At 47.2% G+C, this 11,586-nt stretch overlaps 2 protein-coding genes across 2 annotated transcripts; both read right to left on the bottom strand.

Moving 5' to 3' along the window:
• Positions 1–6,249: 6,249 nt before the first annotated feature.
• Positions 6,250–7,162, bottom strand: LOC125518498 (MAPK kinase substrate protein At1g80180-like). Its single transcript, XM_048683322.2, has one exon. It carries the CDS (start codon positions 6,959–6,961, stop codon positions 6,524–6,526), a length of 438 nt encoding a protein of 145 aa, XP_048539279.1. The 5' UTR covers positions 6,962–7,162; the 3' UTR covers positions 6,250–6,523.
• A 1,914-nt stretch (positions 7,163–9,076) lies between these two features.
• On the bottom strand, positions 9,077–10,870 carry OCP3 (overexpressor of cationic peroxidase 3). Its single transcript, XM_048683321.2, has 4 exons — positions 10,624–10,870; positions 9,926–10,297; positions 9,464–9,778; positions 9,077–9,351 (listed from the first exon to the last, which is right to left on the bottom strand). The coding sequence occupies exons 1-4, from the start codon at positions 10,783–10,785 to the stop codon at positions 9,205–9,207; spliced, it is 996 nt and encodes a 331-aa protein (XP_048539278.1). The 5' UTR covers positions 10,786–10,870; the 3' UTR covers positions 9,077–9,204.
• Positions 10,871–11,586: the final 716 nt, after the last annotated feature.

The following is an 11,586-nucleotide window of genomic DNA, read 5'->3' as shown; positions in this document are numbered from 1 at the left end:
ATATATTTTCTCTCATAAATCAGAGATAAATGCAGAGACTTTGTGAGACTCTGGATCGCTCACATGCATGCTTCTCATCTCCCTAGCCCACCAAAACCCCTTCTTTCCTCGCGCTCGTGCTTTTCGTCCGAAATAGTCAGCGACACTCTAGATCATTTGTGCCCGCATTCATGCCCGGTCAGAACAGACGCGACCGCTTACTCACGCCGACATTGAAGCGGCGCACCGGCCGATAGAGCGCCGCCCGCGCCGCTTCCCAGTGCAGGCGACTGCTGCTCGTTCAAACGACATGACGGCCGCCTGTTCGTTCGTCTACCGCCCACATTTGATGGCACGTGGTTGCCGAGGCGTCTCCTCCGGCGTCACCCGTCCGTCCCTCTGCCACCCGCCATTACTATATAAACCACAGCCCCGACCATAACCGTTGTCGTCCACCTCTGATCCCTCTTCGCACAACTCCCTCCATGGATTTCTCCCCTGTCAAAGCTCTCTGGGACGGGCTGATGCTGGACCAGAAGAAGGAGATGGCCACTATTGCTGTCCGGCAGGCAACTGGAGGACGACGAAGTCCCAATGGAGGACGTTGCCGCCGACGAGCCGGCGCCACCCCCTCCTCCGCGCCACCATCGCCGATGCATTGCATCATGACCATCGGCGAGGTCTGTGCCCATTACATGGACATGGTGCGAGAGGAGCAGTTCTGGGAGGCGTAGGCCGACACCGCCTACAACAACCACCTCCTCCAGGAGCACCTGCAGGCGAAGGAGCGGCTCGCCGCTGACAGGGCGGTCATGCCGGACACGGACCTGGCGGAGCAGGAGGCACTGTTCAATTCCTACCGCTCCGCCCCCGAGATCCACCTTGCCCGTTGGCGCTACCGCCAGCGGGTGGCGGCCCCCTACAAGGAGTGCGATGAGGCGAGCGAGGCAGTGTTTAGTGAGACTGACGACGAGGAGGATGACGTCGCCAAGGTCATGGCCCACCGCCACGACCACAAAGCCGGCACGTCCGTGGGCGTCGCCAGCAGCAAGGAAGAGTAGTGCACTATAGGTCGCCGCCACTCTAGGCCCAGAAAGGCCACCACTCCTCCCCTCCCGTCGACACCAAGCTTGATGGGCTCAAGATCAGCGACCGATTAACCGTTTGACGGCGACATGGTAGAGAGAGTATGTCATGTCAAGATCACATACAACCATTATATTATATTATATTAGTGCATTCTAAATAGGGTATACATCTTATCCCATGTAATTGTGGCATGTTTAAACTTTATGTTCATATATTAGTTTTCAATTCCAAATAGCATATTTTCTTTGACATATAACTCATATTATCTTGACCAAAATCACAAGTCAAAAATTGAAGAAAAAAAATGAAATGGCTTCATATACATAAATAGAGGAAGTATCATTTGTCGGAGATGCTCCTATGATGTGCACATCAACACCCTTAAACTTGTCCTAGCCACCTTGGTAGCTCCATGATTGCTCGACATAGCCGGAAAAAACCGAGACCATCCAAGCACCATGGGTCACTCTGTGACTCGAACCGGTTGGGCTAGATAGCGTGTTATCCTGACCAACAGGATGACACCCTTAAACTTGTCCTATAGCCACCTTGGCAGCTCCATGAATGCTCGACATAGCCGAAAAAAACCAAGACCATCCAAACACCATTGGTTACTCCGTGACTCGAACTGGATGGGCTAGATAGTGTGCTATCCTAACCAACAGGGTGACACCCTGTTCTATCAACATAACTGTTGTACAACATGCAGATATGTTTTTTCTATATGTGCAATAAAGTGATGCCCATGCACGTCAATCCTGCGTAGCCTTTCTTGTGTATGTGTCGCCTAATGAAAAGCGAGTTGTTTTCTTCCCCGGAAAGTCCACAACAGCGCATGTGCAAACTTTGCGTGCATTGCTTCTTCTCCGTTCCGAAGCACCGCATGCCGCCATTCCCCTCGGTTCCTCGGAATCATGACTTTGTTCCAAACCTTTTCTTTTTCTTAACAATATAGAATCTGCCTGCTGTTTTTCTTTCTGACAGCCGTGGGAATTTCCTACTCTTGCCCACGTTTTTTTAGCGGTATCTTGCCCACGTACAAATTCTGCACCCCGTCCCTGTTGGACCGGCCCAGTTCGGGCTATTTTCTCAATCTTTCGGTACAACTGGGTTTGAGCTGCCCCACAAAAAAGCGTTTGAGCTTTTGTTTTTTCCCTGGTTTATTTATATGAAGGGTTTTCGGTTTTCTTCTGCCTTTTTGTCTTTGTTTTCTTTTCCTATTTGGTTTTCTGTTTATAGGTTTTCGTTCGGCTTTTGTTGGTGTTCTGTTTGTTATGTCTTTTTTTCTTCCAATGTATGGTTTCATTTTTCTAAATGCATGAACATCTTTAAATAGTCATATTAAAAGAACCAGTGAATATTTCTCAAAAATTATGCTTTTTTAAATTCAGAAGGATTTTTCATTTTTCAGTATTTTATAAGGTGTTAATATTTCAATTTTTATGAATATTTTCTTTAATTTTGTAAATATTAAAAATCCATTAACATTTTTTAATCCGTGAACAATATTTTGATTCACGAACAAATGTGTCAAAAGATGGTAGTCTATTTTTCCTCGAGCTAGGAGCTGCCATTTTTACTTAGGGCATAAAGCATCAAAAGCGAAACTAAAATAGAGCAGGTGGAAACACCGGAGGAGCAACCAAGGGCTACTTGAGACAGCCCAACTGCATGTTATAGCTCATATCTATAGAGATACCAAGATCCCACGATTTGAAGCACTCTGGTGCTTCGGGGTTTGTGGGATCGTTGTAGGACTTGCATGTAAGGTTGTCTGTTGCTTAGTTTTATTTCCTCTTCTCTCTTTATTTTCTTACATGTTTTAATTATGAGCGCTTATTAAAATTTGCGAACATTAAAAAATTTATATTTTTAGCTTCATTAATATTTATTACATTCATGTGTATTTTTAAGTTCACGGGTATTTTTAAAGTTCGCGAACAATTTTTAAATTTGAAACTTGTTTCATTTGCAAATGTTTTTAATCCATGAATATATTTTAAACTCATAAATATTTTATGCAATTCATGGTTTGTAAATTCACATATTTTTGAAAAATCCTTGAACATATTTTAATGAAACTAACCTTTTTTAAATAGTCCATTTTTCTGAGCGAGCAGTGGGGTGAGCGGAAAAAAGCTAACCGACTTAGAGGAATGGGGAGTCAAACTAAGCGAGCGAGAGCTCGTGGGCCGATCCATGTGCGTGTTATAGCAGAAATTCCATGATTTTAGCGTGGATAGGACCTCTCAAGAGGCTCAAACGACCACCACCAACTGGCACCGAGACCGACATGTGTAAATACACCACAACGACACTCCAAAAAACTCCATTCTCCTTTAGGAAATATTGTCTCGAACAAAAACCCGACACGATATACAAATGAAAAAACACCTTCATACTGTAATTAAAACACAAGACAACATTGATAAAATCCAAACAAAACAACCGACCGTGACACTACTAGATATAAAAGAATTAATCCCACTAGTGAAGAACGGCGCGGCGAAGCGCGTGTTAGCCTCTAGTCCTTCACTATAAGCGAAGAATAGGAGGCCCCTCACCCCCTCACCCACCCCTCACGTGTTCAAATGACCTAGACACCTTTCCATTAGTGTGGTTGCCACACAAGGCTGGCCTTTTCTAGGGTGTTAGCGAAAGTCGGGGCGATGAGTCAATGTGATGATGAAAGCCAGGTGGTGAGCATCGAAGGCGGTACAACGATAGCTCTATGAGAAGGGGCTACGGTTTCCATGACTTGGTTGACAATTTTGTGCCACATGTGTGGTGAGGTGGTCATTTTGGATTTATGTTGGGGCAAGGACTCTGTATTCTAGTGCGGTGGCTATGGACCACAAATAGTTATTTTGTGTTGTGGTGCCTTTTGACGCTCATGTCGTGCAGGGATGTAGCTTGCAACACATGTCAGGGTCACAACTTTGGAGGGTGATGATGGTAGTTTGCCCATGCTCTTTGGAGTGGCTAGAAGTCGGGATGGTTGCCTCAGAAATGTATGTTTGGTCGTGGTGCTCGGTTTTGGCCGTGTTGGTGTTCGAAGCCTCGACCTTCTTTATGGTTTCCTGCCTTATATGTTGTTGCGGAAGCGACTTGATCTACTCGCCCCATGGTAGATCTAGTTTGGTGTCGGTGGTGGCAGCAGCTAGTTGGTGGAGCATCTCGACGTAAGTCGGAATCAATGGGTTAATGTTGTTTAGGTGATATCCTTTGCTCTTCATGCTATTGACGTACCAGAAAAAAGATGCAGTATCAACGAGTATACTGGGTCATATGTGCTGCCTGCGTGTGTGTGTGCTGCGTGTGTGTTGCTGCGTGTGCGCGCGCGTGTGCATGCGTGTCGTTGCGTGTGTGTGCGCGCGTGCATATGTGTTGCTGCGTGTGTGTGCGTGTGTGCACGTGTGTGTTGTTGCGTGTGTGTTGGTGCATGTGTATGTGTTGTCGCGTGTGTGCTCCTGCCCTCACACTGGTGCTGCGTGTGTGCGCTATTGCCCCCCACACACATACCACATGAGGGGTAAAAGAGTCTTTTCAGGTGTCATTTAGTCTCAAAATGAACGGAAATGTCATATAGGAAATAAAATTTAGAACTTGTGTCAAATAGGGAAGAAATTTTTTCCAGTGTCAAATAAAGAAGCAGATTTTAAGATGGTGTCAAATAAGGAATTTTCTCTAGTTAAAATGCGGGTTGAATGTAAGCGGCCAGCCTCTCGCATCCGTGTCCGTGAACATATACGAGAGAAAATTTATGGGTTGCCGTTAAAGATGTCCTAATAATACTAACAAAAACTTGCGCTGTCATGCCGGACTAGTAAGTACTCCATACAGCTCGAAAGTGCCCCATATATAACATAACATTTTAGTAGCACTACTCCATAATAATCAATCTAGTTGGTAGGTTTGAACCAAATTAAGTGACCGGTTCATACCACAATCGATCTTTACATCACGGTCGTCCAAACATGTGTGTTTAAAGGGAAAAGTGTGGACAACGGCTGGGAACAATTGGTGGTCAAACAGATAATTTTTTTGACCATTAACGAATCGCATGCACGCGTTGACCATAAACGTCGTCACAGCTGAACGACCAAACCATCTAAGGACCAGCATCGGTTGTATGACCAGCAAATGAAAAAAAGCTCGAGATCGAATACCCACCAAATGTTCACCAACCCAACAAAGACTTTTGTTCTTGGCAAGGTCAAAATTATGTTATCGACCTAGCATAAGCTCGCTATTTTTTTCATTTTTAAATTCCTAAGTACTCCCTCTCTTTTAGTAATCTAAATGCTTTTATATTTTTTTACGGAGAAAGTACGACATAGATATATACACAGCACAGTAGAAACTCGCGTGCGTACATCGGAGAAAACGTCGCCAGTCGCCATGCTACAGATACGGCGGTGTCGGCTGCATGGATCCAAGGCCTGAGAAGAGGAATGCGGCATGTCGGTGTCGGCGCGGGTGGCCGGAACGGACGGCGGTCCACGTCCAACTCGGCGAGCAGACGGGACGGGACCCGGGGACAGGGTCATGAAACGGAGGAGATCATCATGTGGCCGGCCCATGTGATGTTTCTATTTTCTGCTGGCTGTTACTTGGGACCTTCATGTGCCTGTCTTGCCCCTGCCACGCGCAATTATGAATCGGATCGAGCCTTCTTGATTCTTCTTTTCGTGCTAGGAGGAGGCACGCCGTTCCAACTTTTCTCTCTCGCCATGATTCATGTTTCTGCCAGTTTGGGCTATGAAAAAGGAAGAGGTGCAGAACTCTTTTTGGTCTAGCACAAAGTAAAAATAGACTTCATATCAAGATGTTTACTTCTGGTGAGTCAAAAACTTCCCCAAATAGGAAATAAGCTCTTGCGTGTTATTTGCTACTCCCGTCGTCTAGAATTATTTGTTTTAGATTTGTCTATGTACCGATGTATTTAGGCATGTTTTAGTGTCAGATATATCCGTGTCTGAACAAATCATTTGCGATGGAGGTAATACAAAAGAAAAGATTCCAAAGCAAGGACGAGGAAATTCGCCATAGCTTGGGCAGCATGAACACACATGCCCCACGCCCAAATGTTTTGCCGCCCAATCGATTGTTTATGGTTGCAACTCCATACATGCAACACGGCAGCAACAGTAGCAACACCTCACACTCACATGCAACCAATCAAGCAACCAACGCCCAGCGGCTCCAGAGGGGAAAGGCCATGCACCAGATCAAGAGAGAACACCACAGATCTCAACAGCAGCTGCTCAGCTCACGGATCTGAATCCAGAAACTGACCCAAAAAAGAGGAACTAACCTGACACGTATGGACTACTAGCTACGCGGTAACGCAGAGCGGAGTACAATACAAACCAACCAATATCAGTAGTATACCATCATCATCACTCCAGTATAAACACAGCTCGCATGGCACCCACCATGGCCCGATCAAGCTTCACGCCGCCGGCCGTTGCTTCCTCTTCGGCTTGGCGCGGCCTCGGCGCGCCGCGGGGCTGGAGCCGGAGCCGGAGCCGGAGCCCCCGAAGATGGCGCAGAGGATGCAGCCGGACACCCTCGGCGACGGCGGGTCCACGTCCGGGGCCACCTCCTTGGTCCGGAACACCTGGGGATCGCGCTCCTCGTCCTTCTTCTTCTGGCCTTGTTGCTCCTTCTTTTTCTGCTGCTGCTGCTTCTTGTCGTCGCCGCCCCGGCGCAGCATCATCCCGACGCCGCCGGTGCTCCGGGAGCGCCGCATCTCCGGCTGGGCGTCATCGGCGCCGCCCTCGCTGGCGGCCTGCGCCTCGGCGCCCTCGGTCAGGAACCGCTCGTCCCACACCAGGCCCGACGAGCCGGACCGTCTGAAAGTCGAGGACGATCTCTGCAACCCTTCCATCCGCACCTGTCCACCTCCCCTCCCCGCGCAACGGACAAGCTTTGCTTATCTGCAAGCTATGGAGAAGAGAACACAAGAGGCAAGGAGGATGTGTCTCCTGAGGTTGGTGCTTTGCCTTCCCAGGCCTCCTGTGCGTATGTATATATGTGAAGGGAAAGGGACGGCCATTAACGTACAGACAGGAGAGCAGTCAACAGCCGGTGGCACTGAGGGCTACCAGGGCCTGTCTCCTCCCATAACCTACTACTACTACTAACAAACCTATGGAGAGATTAGTCTACGTTCAGTTAAAACAGGACAAGAGCTGTCAGATTAAACTACTATTCTGATCCACATGCGCCGGTAATACTTTTCCATCACGGGCATGTGGAGGGAAGAGAGCCCAACTGTGCCCATGAGCAACCGGTAAGCATCACCAAACCCACTACAGGGCCAAGATAATTCGCAGAGAGCGACCTGCGCAAATGGATGCACTAGTTGGCCCTGATCTGATGTGAAGTGCAAGTGATGTGTCAACACAAGAGGATCCACAAAGAGGTTTATGGTGTATGTATGATATGCGTCGGCATAATAAAGATGATGAACATAGCAGAGAAAATAGTGTAGCAGGAATCTTACCTTTCATATGGACGGCGATCGCCACCATAACTCTGTCGATGAAGAAACGGTGCGTCTGAATAAGAAGTGCAGAGGGCCCAAGAGAAAGCAAAGCCAGCCAAGGGAAAATGCAATTGTATTTCGGCTCCAGTCAGCATCAGCGAACAACCAATCATCATTACGCTGGGTAGAGTGGAAGGTGGCCGGAAGATTGTCAATAAAGAGATGTGTACAATCCACTGGCTATATCATCTAAGAATAGATGATACAGACTGCCAACATTTTTCTTCCAATTTCTTTCACCCCTATATCCGGCTATCCGCTCATGTCTTTGTCCCTGGTAGCATTTCTCTATTACATAAACTCCAGGCTCTCCTTCCTTTCCATCCTCATTATCCCCAGTTGTTACCTCCCCATTCTTTCTCTTTCCACATGATTTCTTTCTGATGAGTGATAGGCTACTTGATTTCTCCAGCTGCCCCAACGCCAATAAATATGTGGCGTGTGCTCGCTGATACCAAGCACAGCTGCTATGAAATATGAATGGTGTGTGCTCGTTGATGCCAAGCACATCTGCTATGAATGGTGAAAACTCCAGAACATAACTCATCAGAGTTGCAACTTGCAAGGATTAATAACACCGATAGTTATGGGTATGTGAAGCTAAATCTGAAGTCCTGGATTTTTCTGTTAAAGGTGTAAAAATATACTCCCCCCGTTCCGAATTATATAGACGCATTTTAGTGTGTTTGTTCGCTCATTTCAGTCCGTATGTAGTCCATATTGAAATATCCAAAACATCTTATAATTCTGAACGGAGGTAATAGTTCTAAAGAAGTGTCAAGAGGTGCGCTCGGTGCATACACTTAGTTGTCTGTACCACGGACAATAATGCCTACCATCTGAGCCTGTGATGACCCCATGACCAGTGAAGAGTGAGGACAGCTGAACTGACTCATCAGTCCAAAGCCCAAAATGCATGTACTTGATTATAGTAGGTGCAAAGATGCATGTACTTGATCTACCTGGTAGTTCGTTAAAATTAGCCTACCAAGATTGCAGAGATTCAGCTCATAATGTGAAAAATCAAATACTCCGTACTTCACGCTGCCAATGCGCAGGTGTTAGCTACGCTGTCAGGACCTTCTTCAAACATGTGGCATTCAATGTCAGAAAACTTTATATTAAAGCACCACACCAGAGTACCTAATAGTCTAATACTGTTGAAAGTCTTGCATCAAGTGGGTAACATAACCAGAAAAATTACTGTCCACTTGTCCCAAGTAAACCGGGCTAGGACATGGGTCATGTGAAATGCCAGGCTTCCACACCAGGAAATTCATCAACAAGAAAGTGAAAGGATCCATGGTCCTTACCGTAAGGAAAATTGGTGTCCGGTCAACTGACCATGAACTAACTGCCACTGAAATGAATAGACAAAATGGTGGTCCATAGTGAAGCCAATAATAATGGGATGATGACAGTTGGGAGTTGTACCTGTCACATTGGCCGATCTCAGAGCAAGCAATAAAAGATACGCCGTGTTGGCCTTATGAAACTGGTTGCATTTCACAGTTTGAATTTACAAATTCCTACGTAGTTCAGACCTAAAAGAGAACACTATAACACAAGCTTATCTGAAGTTATCAACTAGCCACCGTCTCAGATAGGGATCTCATGTATGCGGCGCGACGGTCTGGTACACCATCTTGCTCCCTTCTATCCTCAAACCACTTAATAATGGTCTTTCGTGGAAGGCTTGTAACTTGAACTATGCTACTGATCATAGTATTCTGTAATAATGCAACAGCAAAGTAAGTGATGATACATTTACAAAAACCAAGCTGGGAATTTAAGCAATAGAAAATATATAGTGAACGTGGTCTTCACGTAAAAAATACTTACAGTGGGGCGTTTGGATTTGAAGTAAACTTTTTCCAGTGTTTCCAGTTGCGCCTTTTTCAGCCTTTTCTGCGCAGACCATTCTGTGCTCATGACATGAACCGGGAGGTCCATCTGTGGATTGGCTTCAGTGGCATCAATCTCATCAACTACAACCTCATCAGCTACTGGAGAGGGCTCTATTTCCTTAGTTTCAGGTTTAGAGGGTGCTTCATCAGGCAAAGAATCAGACATAAGTAGAAGTTCTGGAGGCGGATTGCGGAGCAATTCAATGACCAAACCCCTATCCAGGCCAAGCTCCCCTGCAAGATTCTTTATCTGCAAGGAAATCAATTCAAGGCACAAGGGTGGAAATCAGTTTTGAATTACATATGTATGTCAAGGAGCCCTTTCAAAGTAAGAGAAATGGTGCTGATTTAAAAACTGAAACTGAAACGAAACTCAAGCGGATATTTATCTGCTTACACTAGTTTTACGCCGACCGATTTGCATTGCACGAGCCAATCTCCGGAGCTGCCAGCTTTTGAGCTCTGGCCGTTCGACTGGATCTGCTGCCTCATCATTACCAGCAACTTCGGAGCCTGACACCAAATCTACTGCAGATTCATCAGCAACATCGACATCTCCAATGGCTTCTGCCAATACCTGTTCAAACCTGGCCATGTCTTCCTCTGATATTTCATCATCATCATCATCCTCGACAGACAAATCGTCGTTCTTCAGATCTTCTTCCAGCTGCTTGAAAAGCGCTTCCAACCCACCCTCGTCGTCGTCGTCGTTCTCGTCACCGCCATCAATGTCATCCTCTGCTACCACCACCTCGTTCTTAATTTTATTCTGGAATACAGAAGATTTTGTTAATTATGGCCACATAACAAACCCCCCCTATAGTTGCCACACAGCCTGTACAACAAATGCCACGACAATTACTGTCATTCAAATCCCCCAACGCTGGGAGTATATACAGTTCATCAATCACCACAAGGTTATCCACACGGCTAGGCTTTTACATAAACAAGGTCTCATCAATTCCCGACAGGTGTATCGCCATCTAAATTGCTCCCAAGTGTGCCTAACTACTCCCAACCTAATCCTTCCTGCCACATAACTACGCACCAACCGCAAAACGGTGGGGAGATGGAGCTGCTTGTGAGGCGAAGTACCTTGTACTTGGAAGGTCGGCGAAGGGCGCAGGCGACGCCGCGCGGAGAGCGGCAGAGGAGCGGGCGGATCCCGAGGAACGGGGAGAGGTCTGGGGCGCCCCGGAGGCGAGACCTTGGAGCGGCGGCCATGGCCGCGGCGAGCGGCACCACCGTCGTCGCCATTTCCACGAGCTCGTTGCGGATATTTCGCCGTCTTCTAACCCTCTCCGTGGGTTTATTGTCTGAAATCCAAATAGGCAAATAGGCCCTGATGATTTATTTTTTTTGAGACAAATAGGCCCTGCTGAGTAGGCTGAGCTGGATCATTGTATTCTTTCATGGGCCGAATAATATTTAGGCCCTCGGGCCTAAACCTGGTAATAGTTTCAAAACCAAACTGAAGCCAACCCAAACCATACGACTCTATCTCTTCCATCCAAACCAATCCAATCCAAAATTTCACTATCATTATCCAGACCAAACCAAACTATGTACGTTTTCTAACCAAACCCATCCAAATTATATTTCGTTTTTGGACTGAATTTGCGGTCTGAAACCGTGGACACAAGAAGCGGGCGTGCTCGCGCTACCCATGCTCGTGAGGATCGACGTGCTTGCCCACCCATCCGAGGGAGAGGATGCGAGGAGCCAAGGCGCGAGCACGCTGATGTGCACTCGTAAGCTTTTGTTGACATGGACGTACACGGGCGAGTGCCCGGCGAGCGTGCGTTGTCCGCAGCCGGAGCCGGCGGGGAGCAGCGCGTCGATGAGGTCCGCCGGGATGCCACGGCCGGCCACATGCATGACGCAGCCGCGGGCACGTCGGACACGCAGGTGACATTGAAGGGAGAGTCCGGGTTGGTGGCGTCGAAACCAGCCACGTCGACGACATCTTCAGACCGCACGTACTGCATCGGAATCACGGACAGACCACTCATGCTCAATGCCTCCATGCACGCCATTGATGGATGGACTGAATTGAGT

This window comes from Triticum urartu, chromosome 7A, assembly GCF_056163025.1.
Source record: "Triticum urartu cultivar PI428250 chromosome 7A, HENAU_Tu73, whole genome shotgun sequence".
NCBI classification, from domain to species: Eukaryota; Viridiplantae; Streptophyta; class Magnoliopsida; order Poales; family Poaceae; genus Triticum; species Triticum urartu.
Note: the sequence above shows the minus strand (reverse complement) of the source record. Positions and strands in the feature narration are given on the sequence as shown.